The sequence below is a fragment of the Pinus tabuliformis genome, chromosome 9 (assembly GCF_031772625.1).
Source record: "Pinus tabuliformis cultivar Carrire ecotype Pingquan chromosome 9, CPIR1, whole genome shotgun sequence".
NCBI lineage: Eukaryota > Viridiplantae > Streptophyta > Pinopsida > Pinales > Pinaceae > Pinus > Pinus tabuliformis.
Genome location: NC_142307.1, coordinates 1,323,002,360 through 1,323,025,850, shown reverse-complemented (window position 1 = coordinate 1,323,025,850; position 23,491 = coordinate 1,323,002,360). Strand labels below are relative to the sequence as shown.

General features: G+C 38.9%; 2 protein-coding genes and 1 long non-coding RNA gene across 5 annotated transcripts in view; 2 read left to right on the top strand and 1 right to left on the bottom strand.

Annotated features, from left to right (window-relative positions):
• LOC149153397 (DNA-binding protein) overlaps window positions 1-23,491 on the bottom strand; it is a 413,454-nt gene that overhangs the window by 105,635 nt on the left and 284,328 nt on the right. The window lies entirely within an intron of this gene.
• Window positions 1,210-3,644, top strand: LOC149153399 (putative boron transporter 2). 2 transcript variants are annotated; one of them, XM_089445199.1, is made up of 4 exons: window positions 1,210-1,409; window positions 3,016-3,111; window positions 3,209-3,346; window positions 3,442-3,644. In XM_089445199.1, the coding sequence occupies exons 2-4, from the start codon at window positions 3,076-3,078 to the stop codon at window positions 3,565-3,567; spliced, it is 300 nt and encodes a 99-aa protein (XP_089301325.1). In that variant the 5' UTR covers window positions 1,210-1,409; window positions 3,016-3,075; the 3' UTR covers window positions 3,568-3,644. The 2 variants fall into 2 exon arrangements, with proteins under 2 accessions (XP_089301325.1, XP_089301324.1); XM_089445198.1 differs by lacking the exon at window positions 1,210-1,409 and adding an exon at window positions 2,518-2,822.
• Window positions 4,763-5,390, top strand: LOC149153398 (uncharacterized). Its single transcript, XR_016263477.1, has 2 exons — window positions 4,763-4,893; window positions 4,989-5,390. It is a non-coding gene; the product is annotated as an uncharacterized LOC149153398 (long non-coding RNA).

The following is a 23,491-nucleotide window of genomic DNA, read 5'->3' as shown; positions in this document are numbered from 1 at the left end:
TGAGGGTCGATTTGGTCATGGGATGTTAGATTTGTTTTGAAATGGAGGGCGGAGCTTAATTTGTTTTCAAATGGAGGGCGGCTCCCTGTTTTGACGGATTCAGCCCGTTGTTTTGGTGTATATGGCTCCCTGGGTCCCTGTATAAAAATGGTTTTGAAATAGGTTTTTTCATCCTAGTTCACAAATCTAAATGTTCTAGTTAGCAGCAGCAGTTTCGGTGGGATATTCTTGCATTTTCAGATTTCAATCCGCTTATTCTTCTCTGGTTTCGGTATCCATTGTTTCTTGGATTTGAACGGCTCATGCCACTGCAGCAGCAACAACAACAGTCGGTACTTGACCGAATTGTTGGCTGAGCGCAAGAAATTAGGCCCCTTTATTCTCATGTTCGTGTAAAAGGTATATTAACTCTGCTGATATTCAAGCATGGGATAAGTAGCCGTGATCTGCTTACTCTTTTTATGATTGTCTGTGTCCTCCCTTTTGTTGTGTTGTTGAGCTGGAAAGTTATCAGTACTTACCCTAAATATTACAGCATTTGGATGTTTGCAGTCTGCCAGTATCCCAAGCTGAATATTGTGATGGAGAAGGCAACTTCCTGCTTCTGATTCCCATGTATTGTTCGTGTTGGAAAGATCTAGGCAATGATTGTTGTATTGTTCATATTTTTCATTCAGCTTGATCTCGGTACAATTGTCTCAAATGTCTTTTATGGTGAGAGGGAGCGTTATAGTCATGTTGCCAGGTATGGGCTGGTTCATAGGGTTGAGTGGGGGAATTGGGTGTTTTCTTGCCTGAGTCATGGGTCAGTTAGCACTATTTATATCAAATGTGGCCTGAATGCTGTTTGAAACTGGAGATACTGATGACCTCAATGATGTGAAAAATTGGAGATACCGTATGGCCTCAATGGTGTTTGTAATCAAAATCTGGATTGAACACAGTGTCTGTATAGACTGTAGTTCAAGTTTTGTATAGACCTTTTGAAAAGTTTTCGAGGCAAGAAATCTATTGTATTAATATTGTCTGATTTGTAATAGAGAAACTGCTATGAGGTGCTTTGGACTACTTGGGAATGAATTTTTGTCTCAGATGTCGATAGTCTGTACTGTGGTAGACAATAAGATGATTTCTTTTCTCAGGGATTGCAATTGCTTTCCGGAAGATGGGGTATACCTGTTCATGGTACTTCTTTCGACATCAAGTTGATAAACCTTCCCTTAGACTTGAGTTTTGTTTGGTTCTTGTTCGTTGGGTGATGATAAAAAATGTAATATTCATTTGTATTTGTTGATTTTATACTCATGGAACTTGTTTCTTATTGTACTCAGTTCTTTTGATGCAAGAAAGAACAACAGACTAGTTTGAGCTTGAGGTACTTGAAGCGGCAGCAGCTCTCTTCTCAAGCGGTATGTGTTCTAGTTCTCAAGTGTAATATGAGTAAATTTAGAATGTACTGCCGTTTGACAATACTTGTAAGCACTTTGAAGCAGTGGAATTTCATCAACACTACAGTGTTAGAGAAATCTGAGAGATTGCCTTTGGTCGTTTTTCCATAATGTATCTGATTTCACGACTGTTGTACCTACATGGTACTTGTAATGCACAGCAAACCAGGAAATACTTTATTGTATTGCTGCACTATTAGAAAATATAATTGTTGAAGTTACAGGCAGTATTGCTGCTTGAAAGCTGGGATTGATCCTGTCAGGTTTTGGGCCTATAAACTGTTCTGCACCTTCGTTAGTGCTTCATTCATCAATGGATGAAATGCCTTCATTACTCAAACTGCAACTTTCAACGATCTAAAGTTATATTACTTATTGTCCTAATAAAATTCAAGTTTATCATTTATAGCTTACGTGTGTGTCCTATGGTCTTAAATCAAGGATGCTCCCTCATAAAATGGAAAGAAATAGCCAAACTTGAAGTCTTGGAATTGCAGAGCAGCATTTGCTTGATTCCTTGGTAGCTGTTTGAAGATCCTAACCAAACTGATGTTTCTTTCAGAATTGTGGTTCTTTGTCATAGTAGTATAGTACGCTGTTCCTAAGATTACCTTTGGTTCTGTTCTGAGATCTGTAGAGAATTGTTGAGCAAGGGGGAGGATAGCTTCATCTTAAAGCATCCCTCTACCCAACGTTAAGCTTGATGGGAAGAATTATCCTATCTTCAAGTGAAGGGTGCTAAACATATAATTGAAGAATTGATTGTTAAGACTTGTGGAGGGTAAGAAGACAAATTGCACTGTTGCTAAAGAATTAGTAAAGCTTTTGGCGCACAATGAAGATGTGCAGTACATTATAAGTTTTACTATTGCAGATCATATTGGTCCTCAAATTAGAAGTTTGATTAGTTCTTGTAAGATTTGGACTAGGATTCCCTAACAGAACAAGGATTCTCTATTCTAGGAAATGACTGTATGCATTTTAAATGATTGGTTGTGTATATCACTGTTTATACGATACGTATTCAGGATGTGCAAGATCAATTTGGAGCAGTAGATGATAGAATTGATCCTAAAGTTCGTAGTGCCACTGTTCCAATGGTTGAAAAAAATGTTTCAGCCATTTGTGACCAGTGTGAATGCCACTGATAAAGTGGCTAACTTTCTTGGTGGAATGTTACTGCAGAAAGAACATTGCTGGAACAGATTCACTTAAAAGAGTGTATACCGAGCACTTACACTGAAATCACTAAGAAGAAAGGGAAGAAGTCTGCATAGAAAAGTTTAAAGGAAACTTCACAAAAAACCCTTGAAAAATGATGTTGTATCAAGCAGGGCCATTATTGCAGAGATTGTGTCAAGGCCCATTACCACAGTAAATATATATTATTTAGAATTATGTTGTAATTTTTGTCAGGGTTCATGTTTAGGTTCAACTATCACTGGCTACCCTATTCTGGAAGAGCTTTTGCTCTCCTGAAGACATCTTGATCTAACTCTTCATTCTTTGTTTTCACCTCCATAAAAAATCTCTAGTGGATTCATAAATTTTCCTTTTATTGTGACAGACTATTTTATGTGGTATTGTTGGCATACCTCCTTCAAATGGTGTTATTCCTGAATCTCCAATGCACATGAAAGGCTTAGCTACCCTCAAACATCAGGTACTAATATATTGGAATTATCAATTGCAGCTTCTCAGGGAAAAGACACAATTCAGACATTTTATAGACGAGTAACTTACAAGTACTTTTGTTACAGTTGGTGCTTAGCAAGTTAGTGACAACAATCTGGAAAAGTATGCAGAAAAATTCAACCTTAGGGCAATTATACAGAAACATGCAAGAAGCCTATGAGCAAATGCAGACCCCAATGGTTTATCAGCCTCCACCTGCCTTGGTAATGGTCTTATTTTTGAGTTTGGGTGTTTCATTTTATCTAATTTTCCTCTCCCTTTATTTATTTGTCTTGTCATGTCCCAACCATTTATGCAGGCACTTAAGGAATTGAAAGAGACCACAATTCAGTTGGCCGCAAGTACTGGGAATATGGATGCCCAGTTGATGAATCAATTTTTAATGTTGACAAGGACGTGGATGACCTGCTTCCTGTTGAGGTGAAAGAACAACAATTGAGTAATTTGTTGCAATCTCTGATGGCGGTTGGCTGCCTTGCAGTAATGCCCATCATTAGAAAGATCCCAACTTCTGTGCTTTGGGGTTACTTTGCCTTCATAAACTTGTGTTATTGGTCTATTTTCCCATCGGGAAAATCAATAATGCAAGGTCAAATCAGTTGTGAATGATTGATGGCATAATGAAAAGGCGAACCTTTACTCAAAAAAATAATAATAGATCATTTTTTATAAATGTAGCTTTAGAATGATCTTGCTTTGAAGTAGAGACTAAAATCAAGGAAATGATAGGAAGCCTACAATGCTGGATTAGTGCTTAGTTCAAATAAGCATGACAATGAGAGGCCTTTTGAACATGATTGTGAGGTTATTGTTGATTCAAATATTTTTTCAGCAGAAAAATAAAGCATGGAGTGAACATTTAGTGCACAAATATCCCCTGTTTTAATGGATGACTAAAACCAGGAGGCCTTACAACCATATATGTAAAGTCAAGTCAATGGTTCTACATGGTTCAGTCATTTAATATACTCAAAACTTTAGCCCAAAAATTAATACAATATAAGTCTGCTCTAGAATACAACAGAAGCAAAATAGATCACATATATGCCCTTCCCACACTCATTTCTTCTGCTAATTTTGGACACTGACTACCATTTCAGTTCTGGGCATTTTTGTGGTATTGATGTTTGGCCCAACGGATACCAGCCGAAGTCCCTTCCTTCACCATTTTGGCCCCAGCAGACGCTGCACATTTCATCTTCTTGTTAGTTGTTATAATCTGCTAATCTGGTCAAGACCACAGACTTGTTTTTCTGTGCTGTGTCCTGGTCGTTGTATGAATAATCCCACTGCTTAGGCCCATGTAAGCCCAAATGAATTTCTACGCTCATTGGAAGCCATTAATGCAATCAAATACTGTTCACACAGCGCTTCAATATTTCTAAAATAGTTAAATTGATGTTCACTAGAAGTGTAACAGAGGAACTGAAACTATGAACAGGTTGGACAATCATTGTTGATTCAAATATAACAAAAGATATAATTAATGTTTCTAGAGTAGAAGATACATTTGAGTGGAATTGTCCTTAGCTCAATTGTAATCGCAGCACTATGTCTTTATTTAAATTCAGTGACTGCAAAAAAATATAATGGGTGTGGATGGTTTCTAAGGTTGAAAAGGAGATGTCAATATGGTGTAATAGATGGTTATCATCAAGGGGGATAAGTTAGTGCTGGTGAAATCCCTACTTGAAGCCATCCCTGTGAGCAAATGCAGACCCCAATGGTTTATCATCCTCCACCTGCCTTGGTAATGGTCTTATTTTTGAGTTTGGGTGTTTCATTTTATCAAATTTTCCTCTCCCTTTATTTATTTGTCTTGTCATGTCCCAACCATTTATGCAGGCACTTAAGGAATTGAAAGAGAGTACTTTGAGACATTTGAGAAGGAAAGGGCCAGTGAACTAGGTTTCTTTGGTTTTTAGTGCATTTGTTTGCATTCTATATTTGTAGAGATTACATCTCAGATTAAACTTTGAGTTGGGCTCATGCTCTGGCCATCAAAGCATTTGAATGCTGGGGGTTTTACACCCCTTTAAAGTTTTGCAGCGATCTTTTGATTAGATCTTCAATGTAAGACTTCACGGAAGTCAAAAACTGGCAGGCAGAAAAAGTCCTGCATGCTGTACTGACAATGAGATGTCTAGGGTAGTTTAAAATAACTTCTTGTTTCTTTTGAATAAATCTTCTTGTAATACTAGAGAGGCCACTCAGTTTTGGTGATATTTTCAGTGCTTTGTTTAGTTATGTGAATTCGTTAGATGCAAAACAAGTATTGGTTAATTTCATGAAAACCAATCTGCAGAATTGGAAATGTAAGCATATGTGCATGAATGTAGTAGAGAAAGGGGTACTGTTCTAATTGAAGTGAGAGTGAAAGAGACCTTTTGAAAATGTTATTGTTTCAAGCAGTTGGAACGATATCAGTAGGAATCAGTATGCAGAAATTAAACAGAATAAATGGGAATCAAGGCGAATCAAGCATTGTATTGCATATCAAATCTAATAAAGTACCAATGATTCTACAGCTCTGATTAAGTACTCAATAGTGCTTCCAAGGTTGCAGAACTTCAATCTACAGTCATAGATATTGAATGGGTGTTTGCAGTTATATTGTTCCTCTGCCAAGAACTCTGCTCTTTTGGACCTCAATTCCCCTCAAATAAAAATGTTCTGTTTAATTGGAACTTATTTACATCCTAACATGCAGGTCGATTTCTCCAAGAGAATGTACCTGGGCAACAAATGATATCCAAGTTGAAATCTTAACAATGGAATTAACTAATTATTTTCAATCGATTTCCTTCATTGTTGCTGGTTGATTTTTCCTGGGATTATCGACATCTCATTTATTGGGTTCACCTCACCCTGATTTGAACTTCTTTCATTTGAATCAACTTCATCTCTGGTTAGAACATTTTTTGATTGATTTCATTTTCCAACAAATGTGGTATTTAAGTTACTTTCTTCTTGCAAGTCGATTTTACCGTTATTAGTACACTGCTAGTAGATTTGTTTGACATGATCATTTTCTTCAATTTCAGGGTCGACTAGCTTAATGATAGTGTCCTTTTGCTTCAGCTCATGTTCATTCATCAGTTCTCAATCGATTCTCTCTGTGTTCAAAATGGATTCAAGTAGCTTAGGAATTACATCGATTTCCATGTTCATTCATCAGTTCTCAACTGATTCTCTCTGTGTTCAATGGATTCAAGTAGCTTGGAAATCACATCAATTTCCTTTTATATTGTATTAAAATGTACAGGAATGTCATAGTGGAATTGCTTTCCACAACAATACTTCTTTGTAACTATGGACTTTATCTCAACTCAACTGGATTTCATTTCTAACAAGAGATTTCCTTAATAAATTCCTCTTGACAAATTTTTCTGTTATAAAACTTTGCAAAAGCATACCCTTGGTATAGCTCACTACACAAGAAAATTCATTTTTGAAGCATAATTCTTATATTTGCAACTTTCATTTCTCTGTATAGACTTTCTAGAAAATAAATTGCGTGTAAAGAGTCTATATTCCACTCTTGGATTCATTTTGTTCGAGAGTTATGTGAAGGACTAACGAACCTGGTAGTCACAGGACGAAACAAACCCTGAGGCAGTAAAAATTTGTACATGGGTCCACATTTGCTCCCGTTATGGTCCTTACAGAGAGTGCATTGAAGGTAGGTATGTTGCAGTTGGTAGAATATGACGAATGTGCTCCCTTCATGTTCTCTAAGACGACAACTTACAATTATTTGACAATTTCCTCATCCAAATGATTTTGAATGAGTAATTTCATCTAAATTTAACTGATTTTCAAACTGGGATTTAGTCTTCTTAATTTAACTGATTTTCAAACTGAGATTTAGTCAGTGTTATTGAGGAGTGAAATAGAAACTGATTTTCTCTTGCAGAGAATAACAAGGATTGGTGTGAGCTTATACTCTGCCTTATAGACCTTCAAATACAAATAAGCTCTTGTATCCCTATTTCAATCACATAATTTAAATGAATATAATGACATTTTATTAGAAAAATGCAATGAGTATGAAATAGATCATCAGAATGGCCACTGTAGCCCAGGCTGGTGAGAACTTGAGTATTTTATATTTGACTAAACACATGCACATGAAAAGAAACATCACCTGACACAGACATGAACAGGATAGAATCTAGATGTTAGAATTTTGGGGAAAAACAATTGCGCCTTAACAGAGAGCTTCTTATCCTACACCACACATTTCACTCTTTCAAGGTGGAGTTACAAACTGAACATGCAATGACTGAGCTGCATGGTCACCAAAGTTGTAACACACCCAAAAAAACAATGCTTCATATCGGCTTCTCAATTATGTGTGTTTAGCATTAGTGATATAGTCTCTTCTGAACTTTTATTTCAAGTAGAAATTTGATTAAATTTCAGAAGTGCAAGAAATCACAGAAAACCCTCCGGCAGTAAATTGATAGGAGAAATCTTCAAAAAAACCTGGAAGCTGTCCTGTTCATATTGTCCTGGACTTTTCAGCCAAGTTAATATATCTGTAAAGAATACTATTTTATCCTGAGAAAAGATTGACACTTTGTTTATCACCAGATGAAAATAAATCAGAAGCAAAACATCAGGTTGGTGACAAATCCAAAACAAGTTGCAAGACTGTAACCCAATCTGCAAAACATCAAAAAACTAATTGTCCCAGAGTGGGATGCACTATGGGAAGCTGTGTTGTCCCATCTTTTACTAGTGTTAGCTTCATAGCACCTGCTTCCATTTCCAGCAGCTCTGTCTTTAAGAGAGCATCGGCCTCTATCTTGATAGTGTTGTCATCAAGAGATTTGTAGCTGATTTCCATTTTTAATCTTTATGGCAGCTGTTTATAGTCCTGTAGGACTGAAAGTATGGATGTTGCAAAGCTTCATTAGCTGTTATTCTTTTGTTTCCATCCACTTGTAACATTTGTTTCAGCAAATCCACACCTTCTAGACACCCAACATTTTTAACAAATCTTGTGAGGGATGGGAAAGGCTTTCCCGGATTTGGAAATATGATATCCAACTGCTCCTTTACAGATTGCCCACGAAATAGCAGCTCACCGATGAACAATTCTGCTGACATGTTATTTGTTGCTTTTTTCTAGACTAGCTCTCACAAAGCATTTGAGTTGTCCCTGTTCCTGGTTGGTTTTTTTATAATTTTATAGACAAGTTCCATGTCGTGGAAATGTGAAAAAAGATAGTGATATTGCCACCATGTGGCTCTTATCATATATGGTTTTATACTTCTTCAAAAAATTCTCTAAGAGTTCACAATGCTAAAATTCACTAGGACTTTACAAAGTTTTATTATTTAGTGAAAGTCTTGCCAAGTTCTTACAAGATTTTATAATTGAGTAAAATATTCGCCATGCCTGGTGAGAGATTCGCCAGAAAATTATATATACATATTATATTATTGATAAAATCGCCTTCCATTTTTCCTATATACCATGGAGATTCGCCCAATTATTATATTTATAAATTTGGGGGGGGGGGGGGTTCTTAAAATTTTCCCTGGAGGTACCTGCATAGTGTATATAAGCAGGCCTTCGCCTTCATTTGTAATCATCTTATCAATTCTTTTATATCATATTCAATATACAATTATTTGTCTTACAATGGACGTCTTTGTCTTCAAAGTATTCTGAAGATTATTGTTACCTATACAAACTTTGTTCGTAACACCCAACCCAAAATCGATCTTGGAATTAAAGGTGTTAGGGTTCATTTCGTTTCGTCAGAGCCAAGTTGGCTAGCATTGTATTTTACTACTTAGGGAAAATGTGATATTCCTACTTAGTATTTTACTAAGTAAATATCAATTTTGCTCAATTTTGGTTTATTACATGGTTACACTTTAGAAAAGGGGACTTAGAGGACCCACATTTGATTTTTGGCATAGGAGGCACTCCAACATTAGAGTTAGATTAAAGATTGTGGCCTTGTTGGAGTGTGGGGGCCACCATAAGGGAATTTCGACCCACATGGAGAGTACGCTCTCATTGGAGCATATTTGGTGTGGGGAATTCAATGTGGGCCCACATGGGCAATCTTGGAGGCAACTTGACAAAAGGAAGGAGGGACTCTCATTTGGCTCATTCATCTATCATTTCAAAATCTATCTCTTGACATAGCACGCTTGAGCAGTGAGCCTAGTTTCCATGTGTTGTTCAACACATAGGTGTTTCTAAGCGGAGATTCAAGCCCTTGCTTCTGTGGACTTCAAGTGCCAGCCCAAGGAGGGAGTTCTACTTAGTCCCAAATCATACTAGTAGCAGTGAGGTTGTATTACAACAGAGAGGAAGCTATAGCAGCACATGGACTACGCAGTTTTGGGTAGAGACACTCTGGGAGGTTGAGGAGTGTTGAAAAGTTTAACTAGGTTCGACTTCATAATGACATGTAATTATGATTTTATGTAATGAGATGTAAAGAAGAAAAATAAAATTATTGTATTGACTTGCTTCACGGGTTTCATGAGCAAGAGATTTTATTTTTAAGACAAGACTCCCATTGAGAGTCTTCAGGATTTATCTGTCATCTAGTCATAAAATGTTAGACTCATTGTCATGTAATGAAGTCATGTTACCCTTTGTAAAAGGTCAAACTTGTCTATGAAAAGTATCCTCCAAGACCTTGTCACTTATCCTCTTCAAGTCGGCCTACAACGATGGAAGAAACTACTAGAAGAAGTCGACCTAACCACAAGTGATCATGTCGGCCTAAAGGACATGAGGAAAGGTGTATATATAAGCCACACTCGGCCTCACTTAGAGCAAGAAACTTGACAAGCATTCGATCAAGAAGAAGTGCGAAGTAGAGTCCAGCAAAAGAAGTGTGAAGAAGGTATAACGAAGGAGGATTCTTCTGGGTATTGTGAAGTAGGGTTTCTTCTGGGATCAACGAAGAGAGGTTTCTTCTGAGGCGGTGAATAAAAGATTATTTTGGGGCAGCAAAGAGTAGGTTTCTACTGGGGCAACGAAGAAGGATTCTTCTGGGCAGCAAAGGAGGATACTTCTGGGCAGTGAAGAAGGTTTCTTCTAGGGCAGCGAAGGAGGATTCTTCTATGCAGCAAAGGAAGCTTCTTCTGGGATAGCGAAGGAGGTTTCTTCTAGGTAACCAAGATCAAGATCTAGAGACTAAGATTCTCTAGAGGAAGCCAGTGAGATCATAGAGACTGAGTTTCTCTAGAAGGAGCCAAGGAGAGCAATTCGAGATCAAGAAGGAAGTCGAGAAAGGGAAGAGGCAGAGAATCAAGGTCAGTGACAAGGTTCTTGGGAAGATACTAGAGTCAAGGATCTGTTTCATGGTCTTGGTACTCATCAGTTGAAGATCTAGAAGAAGAATTTTGATCGGGTTTTCCTCTCAAGAGGTGAGTGGTTTTGGCCATGGCTGACAAGCCTACATACTGTGTCACTTGTCTTTTATTGTGCATAATTGTAATTGTCTTGATGAAAAGAACACAATAATAACATAACAAAGAAAATTCTATAAGCTAAGAAGTAAAAGCATATCACAAGCAAATATGAAGCAGAGAAATCCTTTAACTATCCATGCCCTAAATTTCTCAACAAGGAGTGATTGGAGTTTGAGGTGGAAACTTGGAGGGAAGGCCTAGGGAGCCTTCTAACAGGGATTGTAGGCATTTTTGGAGCATTTAGCAACAAATTCTACAGGTGGGTTGATTTTCCCAACAATAAAGCCACTCAAGCCAAAGAGGATCGAATTTCCGAGGTCAAGTTGTCGTCAAACCCTTCGTGGGTTATTCTGGGTTTATTAAGTAAAGGTCGGGATTAATTTCCCGGAATTTTCTGAGCAGTGGAGAGGGCTCTAGCAATAGATCCTTTCAAGCAGCAACACATTTCTAGGCATCTACAAAGGAGTACTTGGGCAGCATAGCAACAGTTTTGGAGGAGGGTGTCTCACTTGTCATTTTGAGCTTTGCTAGCTAGCCTAGAGCAAGCCCAAGTGCACTCATTCCAGCACCTATTTGTACACCTCTTTCCATTAATAAAAGGAATACATAGCGCAATTTTTTGGTGTCAAATTGTGGTTTGATTGCTTGTTATTGTTTCATGGTGTTTTTGTCTATTTTGCTTTGCATATTTACTGTTAATTTTCCTTAGGGATATTACAGTGGTATTAGAGCTCATAGACTTGGCATAGCTTGTCGGAGGAGTGCAGTCTATTGTTGAAGTTTCTAAGTTTACTTAGTTAGAAACCCTCCATGCACTTTATTTGATTTATTCCTACCTACTTGTTATTTTCCTTAACAAGTTATTTACAATGTAAACACTGAAAATAAACACTAGTGCATGCTCAACATATTACAAATCAGCAACTAAAAAGAAACAGAAACAAACACAACATATGGCACCATTATTTTTGGACTAATGTCCCCAGAAAAACCCAATGTGGGAAAACCAGTGCAGCTATCTAAGTGTTTTCTTATTAAGCAATACCAAAGTACAATCTGGGTGCCGAAACTGGCATACCCAACAGAGAATTTCCTTGGCAGTAATACCTCTCCGTTTCTGACAAATCTAACAGCTGAAACCCCGAATAATCCTTCCGAAAGCTACTCAGCACCAATCTGCCCCAGAAACCCCAGCGTTTGCACAATCTGGACTACGTCAGCCTCTCCTAGCCCAGCGCTGGACCTGCGTCAACCTATCTTGGCCTGCATCAGCCCCAAGAGGCCCTGCGTCAGCTCTCTGAGCCTTTGCGTCAGATACGCTGGCCTCTCTAGTGCTCTGTGTGGCCCTGCGTGAGCACTGGCTACTCCTGTGTCACTTTCTCTGGTTGCTCTGCTGCTATCCCAACACTATCTTTGCCTCTCTGTCTCTTTGTACTCAATGCCCCTCAGCTGCTCTCCGATCATTGATTCTATCTCTCTTAGCAAACCCCGCTCTAGAGAATAGAATGACTGATCACTCTGGTGTGTTCTCCAAGTGACCCTCAAGCCTCCTCTTATACTTTTCCTGTTGACATATCAACGGCCGAGATTAAGTCCTTAATCAACAGCTAAGATTAGATCTGGCTTGATCCATGTCTTTTGGACCATTCTAACACAGATTCATATTAATACACATTAATATTTTATTTTCCCTGAGTTTAGACTTAGGGACTCCATTAAACATATTAATTATTTTAATATCTCCTTTTCTGTTTAGAATCTGCCCAAACCCTTTCTGGGTATTGGAGATCTCATGTGCCCCAACCTCTCCACCAAATTTCATGGCTAGAGCACATCCGATGCTACCCCAAATCAACACTCCCTCTTAGCGAGGATTGTGCTCTAGCAATACTCCTCACTGAGTATTACTCTGATCATCCGGCATTGGTCCCTGTGCTGATGCTAGGCCTTCTGCCCACCATCCTCTGCACTGTTGTATCCTGTACTGCTGCCCATGGTTCTGCCACTGCCACTGCCACTGCTGCATCTGTACGACAGCTCCCTCTGCATCCGTGTTATCGCTGGTCCTTTCTCCTAGCACTGCATCCGCATTGCACCTCCTCTCATCATGTTGCATCGTGCTACCCACTGTTGCACTACAACTCAGTTACTGAGAAATAACTAATCTCCCAATCTGACCTCCCTGTTGGGCTAGAGACACCCACTGATGCTAAAGCTCCCTCTGCTGCTGACAAGTGCTCCCTCTCTGACCTTTGCGCTACTGCAACAACTCCCTGCATCTCGCACCATTGCACACCTATTTGTGCCATCATGCATTGGTGCAACACTCCTGTGCCTCTCGCACTGCTGCAGCCTACTAGCCTCGAGCTGTCTCGGGACTCTTGCACCGTAGCTCTCTCTGCTGCTCCATCTGCATCCATCTCTATCCACTCAACTAGTCTTGCTACTCCTCGTCGGGGCTCCCATAGCAAGGTCTAATCCAAGAGGCTGTGTACCTCGAGGATCCTACCCCTCATCGCCTGTAGTCCATCTAACTACAGCTCGACGTCTCCCCACTTCCACTCAAGTGGCGTGTGTGCATTCATGGCACAATCATCGTCTATCAAAACTTCCTTCTCTGCCCATGCTAGTGCTGCCTTATTCTCAGAAGACTCTCCCTTACTCTTCTTCCTTGGACACTGGGTCGCATAATGACCTAGCGCCCCACAATGGAAGCACTTGATCTTGGAGAGATCTTTCTTCTTCCGCTCTTCTTGCTTTCCCTCAAATGCTAGGGCCACATCTTCCTCCTCTTGTTTGACTTTGATCCCCTTGTTGCTGCCACCCGTCTTCGACTGCCGTCTGATCTCTTCCTAGCGAAGCGTTGCCCACATCTCGTCCCAAGGTGGAAGTGTCCCTCTACCCAGTATACTCTGGACAAATACTTCACAGTCTTTTGAGACAACATTCAGGGTTGTCCTCACCATTAGCTCCTGATCCGATGTCGCCCCTATAGCAGTGAACTGATCTCGGATCTCATTCAGTTCTTCGAGGAAGGTGTCAACCGATTGTCCCTTCTTCATCTGCTACGACCTCATCTAATTCTCAAGCAGCATTCTTCTCTGCTTAGAAGTATGTTGGTACAGCTTCTTAAGAGCCTTCCACATCTCAAATGTTGTTTCCTTCTCGACTATGTGAGGTACTACATGATCCTTGACCCCGTCAAGGATAATGCTTTCGCCCTCGCCATCGCCTCCTCGTACCTGTCATTATCACTGGGGTCGACTGGGATAGCTATTACCTTCAAGGCAAAGTTCTTGACACGATTCCTATCAAGTACGGATAAGATTCTGGCCTTCCAGACTACGAAGTTCGATGCTCCGTCTAGTCTATCCTGGTCTCTTACTCTGTGTAGTGCCATGATCCTCCTCTACTTCCCTCCTGGAAGTTCTTCGTTCGACTCCTCTGAGTCTCTACTTCCCATCTGGAAGTTCTCTTCTGGACTCTCTCTGAGTCCTGATTTCCCTCCTGGAAACCCTTTTGCTGCTTGTCGAGATGCCCCCTACTCTGATCGTCTTGTGCAACCGCACCACTGATCCGGGTTCGTCGGCTAGAAACCCTCAGTAACAACTCCTCTGCCCTTGCTCTGTCAGGTATTGTTCTGACTACAGTACCCCACCAGCTCCACTCTACAATATTCCTATAACCTTTTAAACCCTAGCAATTGCCTATTTGTGGACTGCGTCAGCCCCTCTCTGCCTCACATTGGCCCTGTGTCAACCCTCTGCGTCAACAACGCTGGCCTCTCTGAGGCTCTACACAGCTCCCGGCTGCCTATGCATGGCCCTGGCTGGCTCTGTGTCACACTCCTTGGCTTCTGCACTGCTAGAAACAGCTTCTATCACCTCGGGACAATTGTTTTCTGTTGTTATTACTCCGCCCGGCTGATGTCTTTTAGTCCTCCTATGATCTGCAATCACCCTCTGATACCATGTTGAAGTTTCAAGTTTACTTAGTTAGAAACCCTCCATGCACTTTATCTAATTTATTCCTACCTACTTGTTATTTTCTTTAACAAGTTATTTACAATGTAAATACCGAAAATAAACACTAGTGCATGCTCAACACATTACAGATCAGCAACAAAAAAGAAACAGAAACAAACACACCATATGACACCATTATTTTTCGACTAATGTACCCGGAAAAACCCAATGTGGGAAAACTAGTGCAGCTAGCTGAGGGTTTCCTTATTAAGCAATATCAGAGTACAATCTGGGTGCCGAAACTGGCCTACCCAACAAAGAATTTCCTTGGCAGTAATACCTCTCCGTTTTTGAAAAATCTACTGGATGAAACCCCGGATAATCCTTATGGCAGTTACTAAGCACCAATCTGCCCCAGAAACATCAGCGTCGGCCCAATCTGGACTACGTCAGCCTCTCCTAGCCCAGAGCTGGCCCTACGTCAGCCCCAGGAGGCCTTGCATCAGATACGCTGACCTCTCTGGTGCTCTGTGCAGTACTTAGTTGCCTCTGCGTGGCCCTGCGTGAGCACTGGCTGCTTTTGCGTCACTCTCTCTGGCTGCTCTACTGCTCTCCTAGCACTATATTTGTCTCTCTGTCTCTCTGTACTCAATGCCCCTTAACTGCTCTTCGATCACTGATTCTATCTCTCTTAGCAAACCTCGCTCTAGAGAATAGAATGACTAATCACTCTGGTGTGTTCTCCAAGTGACCCTCAAGCCTCCTCTTATATTTTTCCTGTTGACATATCAACGGCCGATATTAAGTCCCTAATCAACTGCTAAGATTAGATCTCGCTTGATCCATGTCTTTTGGACCATTCTAGCACAGATTCATATTAATACACATTAACATTTTATTTTCTCTAAGTTTAGACTTAGTGACTCCATTAAAAATATTAATTATTTTAATATCTTCTAGTTTGTTTAGAATCTGCACAAACCCTTTCTGGGTATTGGAGATCTCATGTGCCCCAACCTCTCCACCAAATTTCGTGGCTAGAGCACATTTGATGCTACCTCAAATCAACATCTATGACACCAGAGGATACGCAGAACATGACATGTCGAAGGTAAAGGTGCAGAAGCAAGGAAAGACAGTTGGAAATTACCCCTGATCCTGTGATTATGTTATATACCTAGGGGGGATAATATGGGGTACCAAGGGAGGTACCCAAGGTAATAATGTGATAATGGGATGGGCCATAGAAATAAATAAGGTGGTTAACCCATATCATGTAAGGGACCACAAGTAGTTAATAATAATGTAATGGGCCCATGGTATTAGTTGATGATATGAGGGAACCATGGTAATGACCCATGGTATTGTATGTATGAGGCCTATATAGAGGCTAGAGACTCTACATGGAGATAGTCAAGGATTATTGTATGAACAGGCATATGGCTTGTGGAGTGTTCTCCTTCCTTAAGGAATGAATGTATGGTGTTTCCCTACCTTAAGGGTTTTGATATCAATAAAAAAGCATTTCTATCTATTTCTCTCTTATTGTTTATGGGTTAGTTTCCATTATCATATATTTTCGGGTTAGATCTATAACAAGTGGTATCAAAGCTACAACAAGTGGTATCAGAGCACTTTCTTGGGTTTGATAAATAAAGAATCATTTCATATTATTTCTGGGTTTATTTGCATTACCTTATATTTTCATATCAGATCTATAATATTTCCGGGTTAGATCTACAACAAGTGGTATCAGAGCTACAACAATAGCTCTGATACCACTTGTTGTAGCTCTGATACCACTTGTTGTAGATCTAACCCAGAAATATTATAGATCTGATATGAAAATATAAGGTAATGCAAATAAACCCAGAAATAATATGAAATGATTCTTTATTGATCAAACCCAAGAAAGTGCTCTGATACCACTTGTTGTAGATCTAACCCAGAAATATTATAGATCTGATATGAAAATAGAAGACAATGCAAATAAACCCAGAAATAATATGAAATGATTCTTTATTGATCAAACCCTTAAGGTAGGGCAACACCATACATTCACTCCTTAAGGAAGGAGAACACTCCACAAGCCATATGCATGTTCATACAATAATCCTTGACTGTCTCCATGTGGAGTCTCTAGCCTCTATATAGGCCTCATACATACAATACCATGGGTCATTACCATGGTTCCCTCATACCATCAACTAATACCATGGGCCCATTACATTATTATTAACTACTTGTGGTCCCTTACATGATATGGGTTAACCACCTTATTTATTACTATGGCCCATCCCATTATCACATTATTACCTTGGGTACCTCCCTTGGTACCCTATATTATCCCCCCTAGGTATATAACACTCCACCCCCCTTAGCATGTTTCGTCCCCGAAACATGGGAAGAACACAAATAATAAGATCTACTCAAAAGAGTAGTCCACTGGTACCATGTACGTGCATCTAGCCATCCAAGAGAAAGGTGAACCCTCGATCTCGCTGGTGTCTCGCTCGCTTGAAATGGAAGTTGACCGTGGCAGCTCTTCTGTGTTGATGTGTAGTAGGTGGATCTTCGCTCCTCGTTATCCGTCATACGGGGGTGGTTGTCTTTGTGGCTAATTGGTTGCCATCTTGTTGGTTGTTTTCTTGTGGGGTGATGTGGGTGATGATATGTTGAAGTTTTAACCCACGGTGTCTTTTTCTTTAATTCACCCTACTGTGGTGCCTGTTGTGGTGTCTTCTTTTCCAATATGACTTCAACCACTGAGCCCTCCTCTGATGTATCAACACCTGTAACCTTTTCTGCTTCCGCCTCTGTTTGTGTTTGATTGTCTATCATCACTGGCTCATCATCTAATATGTCAGACCCTGGAACATCTTCTGCTTCAGCCTCCTTGCACTCTACCTGTTTATTAATGGAAATATCCTGTAATGTAATTTTCTTCTTTTTATACCAAAGCTTCAGGAATTTCTTCTGTACATTAATATTGATAGTACCCACTGATTCCATCCAAGGGTATCCCAAAACATCCCTGTCATCCATCTCTGAAGTATAAAAATCACCATGCAACACATACTTATCCATAGAAAGCTTCAAATCCTTATAAATTTGAATAGCCTCATCATCAACATGTGTATTTTCAATTTGTTTTGCTGGAACTTGCAATTTTTTTGCCAAATTAACATTGATGAAATTATGCTTGCAACTAGGATTTATAGAAACAATGATCTTCTCTTTCTGAATCAATCCATGAACCTGCAATAAGGAGGCACCTGTAGCAAATAACCCCTTATGTGTGTCATTCTCCCTTTTTCTAGCCCGAGACCATTTGTCCAAAAAGAGTTTTTCAAATTCTGCATCTGAATGTTTGGTCACTGCTTGTGGTCAAGTGTTAACCACCATTTTTCAGCCTCATCTCTCATATTAAGCTTCATTGAAATCTTCCAATATGTCCCATATATGGACTTGTATCTCTGTATGAATTCTTCAATAGTAGGACCATCATCTTTCCCTGTAAAATATAGCATCTCCATGAAGAGGGTTTGAGAAAAATTCACTTACTTGGCGAAAATTTGAAATTGTCACAGTTTCGTCAATATTGCTCAGAATCCCTATTATGACCTATTTTCAGAAATGGAACAATCATTCTGCATCTGCCCATGTGTTAGAAATCCTGATCCAGGCACTAGAATTTCATATCTGCGCTGCAACTCTCCCGCTGTCACCAAAATTTCTGCAAAAAGAGCTGATTTTAAATCAGCGATATCTCCTTCATCCGGACTCCGATTTGACCGATTTTTTTTTTGAAATCGGGTATTTTTTCACATAGAATCCAGATCTACAATTAGATTTTTCAGATCGTGCACCAGGACATCCAGATCTGCGCCGCAAACTTGCTGCCCTGAAAAATTGTCTGCAACCCCACTGATTTTTAGATCAGCGATATCTCCTTCATCCGGACTCCAATTCAACCAATTTTTTTTTTGAAATTGGCTATTTTTTCACAAAGAATATAGATCTACAATTAGATTTTTCAGATCTTGCACCAAAACGTACAGATCTGATCTGCAAACTCGCCGCCCCCAAAATCCTGCGAAAAATTAAAAAACATTCTCCACTTTTGTACCCAAGAAAGTGCTCTGATACCACTTGTTGTAGATCTGATATGAAAATATAAGACAATGCAAATAAACCGAAGAAATAACAAGATTTGATCCAAAAGATATATGAGAATATAAATAAACCCAAGAATAATACGATCCAAATATAGAAATGATTCACTTTATTGATATCAAGACCCTTAAGGTAGGGCAACACCATACATTCACTCCTTAAGGAAGGAGAACACTCCACAAGCCATATGCCTGTTCATACAATATTCCTTGACTATCTCCATGTGGAGTCTCTAGCCTCTATATAGGCCTCATACATAAAATACCATGGGTCATTACCATGGTTCTCTCATACCATCAACTAATACCATAGGCCCATTACATTATTATTAACTACTTGTGGTCCCTTACATGATATGGGTTAACCACCTTATTTATTTCTATGGCCCATCCCATTATCACATTATTACCTTGGGTACCTCCCTTGGTACCCCATATTATCCCCCCTAGGTATATAACAGATTACAGAGCCTGAGGTAGAAGAAGCCAACATGGGGGACAATGAAGGAGACAAAGGGAATGAGGAAAAGGAGTTTGTCCAACTCCTACTGAAGGTAGTTCAAGAATTATCCTGGAACATTGAGGGAATGGACCAGTGAAATGGAAATGGCAACAAGGGTAAGGGAGTCCAAGGGGATTTCCACTATGGAGAAGGGTCTGGCACTTCACAGCATCACGCATCTCTCAATGCCAACATGCCACTGATCCCGAACACACCCCCTAGGTCTACCATTCCCACATTCCTACAATCTGGAGCTGGTGGGAAATCAGAGCAGGAGGAGGCACCTTATGGGGACTATTTCCTAGAGAATCAGTCCTATGGACCTGATTTTGGGAGGGCCATTACTTTCAAAGGCTTTTGCCAGCTGAAGGGAAACAATAGGTCGAACAGGTAGAGTGGAGGAAGCTACATGTAGGGGACGGACTTGCAACGCACTGTGGGGAGGTTGTTTCTCCCAGCTTTCGATGGGTCCTCCAAGAGCTCGACCAAGGCATGGATCGAAAAGCTGGATGTCTATTTCCAGCTAAATCAAATGACAGAAGGAGAGGCAATCAAGATTGCCACGTTTCATTTGGAGGGGGAAGCCCATGACTAGTGGTTCCATGGGCTGACCACGTTGGGGCATGCAGGAGTAACTGCTTATGATGATTTCACCAAGAGGGTGTTGGAGAGGTTTGAGAGGAAAGACTCGGAGGAGTATTTTGGGGAGCTGATAAGGCTCAAGCAGACTGGGAGTGCAGAAGAATACATTTCAGAGTTTTTTTGATTGTCTGTGATGGTGTTAGATTTGTCACAATCTAGGAGGATCTACATGTTTGTGGATGGGCTAGTAGAGCCATTGCGTGGGTTAGTGAGGTCCAATAGGCCCACTACATTACATTACTTCAAGATCGAGATCATATTATCATCAATCAAAGAAGCATTCCTGGGATCCACTCTCAATCACTTTGAAGTTGAAGTATTTTAAGTCTATTCATCCAAAGGAAGCTAAATCAAAAGGCGTTGTCATCAAGACTCTAAGGCAATCTCTCTCATTGAAACAAAATTCCTACCACTGAAGACATCATCAAGAAGTCATCATTAATCTTCATCAACAAGACTTCACCATCAAAGGATCCTAAGAGATCTCCCTCTCTGTGAGGTCAAGAATCATTATTGAAGAAAACTATCTTCATCAAGGAGAATTTTTCTATTCTCTATATCATCATCAACATAAAGGAAGCAACAAGGAGAAGGAGCATCCTATCAAGTAAGTATATTTATGTACACATTTGAATCTTTCAAAATGGCTTTTTGCAAGGAAAGCAACACATTGGTTGGGGCTTCAAACTATCTTGCATGGAAGAGAATGATAGATCTAAATCCCATTGAAAATGAGGTTATGTAACATATCAAAGGATCTATCACCAAACTAGGAAAGAAAGATGCTCAAGCTCTTGCAAAGTATATGAAAGGGGAAGTTAGGGCTCAAAGGATTCTCAGAGAATCCATCAAGGATCCCCTCATCCCATATGTATCAGAACTCGAAACTTCAAAAGAAATCTATGACAAACAGGTAGAGTTGTATTCCGTAAGCACTTTTGGAGAAGTCATCTCATTAAGGCAAGAACTCTACAAGTTGAAGATGTCAAGGGAAGATGGAACAATGTTATGAATATAAGTCATATAAAAATAATAAATATAATTATAGTAATAATAAATAATAATTAACTAACTAATGGTTAGTTAGTTAGTAATGAAAAGGCATATCTTAGAGATATGACCATTCATGAAAGAGCACCTGCTTGGGATATATAAGCAAGCCCTCATTTTCATTTGTAATCATCTCATATCTCATATAAATTCTTATACAATATTCAATATATAGTTACATGTTTTACAATGGACATTTACGTCTTTGAAGTATTTTAAATATTTCCACTGCATATATGATTGTTTGTCGTTACATTGATATCAGAGCCACATTGGCAAATCCCAACCTTTGGCCATCAACTTGTCATCACAACTAAAGTGTTTTGCTACACGAGTTGGAGTTTCTCCAATTTCAAGTTCTTGGCCACTTTAATAAAAAAAAGAGTTCAAAAAAAAAGAATTGGAAAACAAATTATAAAAGAAAAGAGTTTAAATTTTTTTATTTAATTAAAAAATATTAATAATAAGGCCTTTGGCCATTGACATTTCAATGATTTTAGTAAAAAAAAATAGTCCGATGTAAATTTTGAAGGAGAACATTCATATATATAAAAAGGTTCTAACATTATTGATAAAAAGTGCATGATAAGGTCAAAAAGGAATCTTTCCAAATATCTTTAAAACTATACACAAGAGAAAGAAGAGTAGATCAGATTATCTTGATTCTTCATTAAGTGGTTTACAAGCTCGTGGTTTTAGCAACCCATGGTAATTGCCCATGATATTTTCAATGTAAAAAAAAAGAACAAAAGAAATACAAAATCTCTTTATATGAATGGTAAGTTTTATCTTTTACGTGGAGCAAATTAATTGAGTCAAAGACACATAAGTGGACATATATTTTATATTATACCCCAAATAGGTGAATAGGCACATTTCACTAGGGTTGTAACTTTTCAAAAAGAAAAGAAAAAAATTATAAATATATATAGAAAAAAAGTTTATAAAAAAAAATAAAACAAAACAAAGTTTACAAAAAAAAAGTTTGAAAAATTATAAAAATACGAAGAGAGTTTAAGAAACAAAAAACCAATTGCTAAGAATATATATATAAATTAAAATTAGATAAAAAATAAATTAAATTACCAAGGAAGGTTATCAAGTCAAGAAAAAATGAGCCTAATTCGAAAATAATGAAGGAAGTAGTCAAGATGAGTCCCACACAACAATCACTATTTTGGACTAAATGTCCAAGTTGTCTAGATGAAATTGGATATACATATATTCAAAAAAAGTGCAATTTACGTTGTCCAAGGTGTGGAAGATTATTTAGTACAGAAGAACATCAAGACAATGAGCAGATGCAAATAAACGATTAAAAGAAGAAATCGCAAAACTTCAACAAAATAACGAAGCATCAAAGAAGAAATATAAAGATCTCGAAGATCGGTTTCATGAAAAATCAACAGAAAGCAACGAAGAAATTTGGCGTCTAAGGGACCACAATGAGAAATTACTTTCATAGATAAAAATGTCCAAGGTTAAGAAACAAAGACTAAAACAAGAAAATGAAAGTTCTTAAGAGGAACTATAAAAAAGAATCTATCAGAACAAAGAAAAAAAATTGTGCCTAAAAACCCTTAATCAAAAATTATTAGAGCAAATCAAAAATTTAAAAGATAAAGAGAAATATACTAAGGACAAAGTCAACGATTCAGAAAATGGCGAACTTTCACATCTAAGGAATCATAACCAATCCTTACTTATGCCAATAAAGAAGCTTAAAAGTGATAAGAAATCACTAAATGACAAGTTAGAGCAACTTCAAGAAGTAGTATCGTTAAAAATTAAAATTGGCAACCTAAGCCAAACTCCATATGGGTCACCTCATTTATGGCAACTCATATTTTTTTTTGGATTCCTCTCTTTGAGAGGTGTAGGATTGATATCACGATCATCTGATTCTGACATGTATTCATGGAGATATGAATTTATTTGTATTCTTGACAATTTGTCAAGGTCGGCCAGCAAGCAAAACAGTGATTTTCACCCTTATCCTCAACATTGTATATAAAAGGAGGAGATCTTGTGGCATTATTTCATTCATCTCATCTCACATCCTTCTCTCTCTCCTCTTGATTGGGTACGCATAAAGGAGCAACATCTCTCTCACACGTGGCTGGAAGAAGGGTTTTCTAATTAGAGCAGCGTTGACCTAGGTTGACCGAAATTGCAGGGTGTCTTTTTGGCCAGCGTTGACCCCTATCATTTGCGTATTAAGTTAGACTGCCTTTCCTAGGCAGGCCACAGTTCTGAACAGTAGCGTTGACCTCATTTTTCCCCACGTTGACCAGCGTTGACTGTCAAAAAGTTGGCTGCAGGTTTGACCAAATTTGATTGAAGTTTGACTGGATATTTCGGACTGTTTTGGGCTGCCTCTTCTTGCTATTAGAGGCCGAGTTGACTGAGCATTGACCGGGGTTAACTAGAGGTCAAATCTGACCTGTTTGACCAGCTTTGACTTTGTTGGTTAGGGTTTTGTAGTTGTTGTCATAAAATTACATAATTGTATATTGTACTATCTCTCTCTCTCTGTTGAATTATAGAAGAATATAAGAAGAA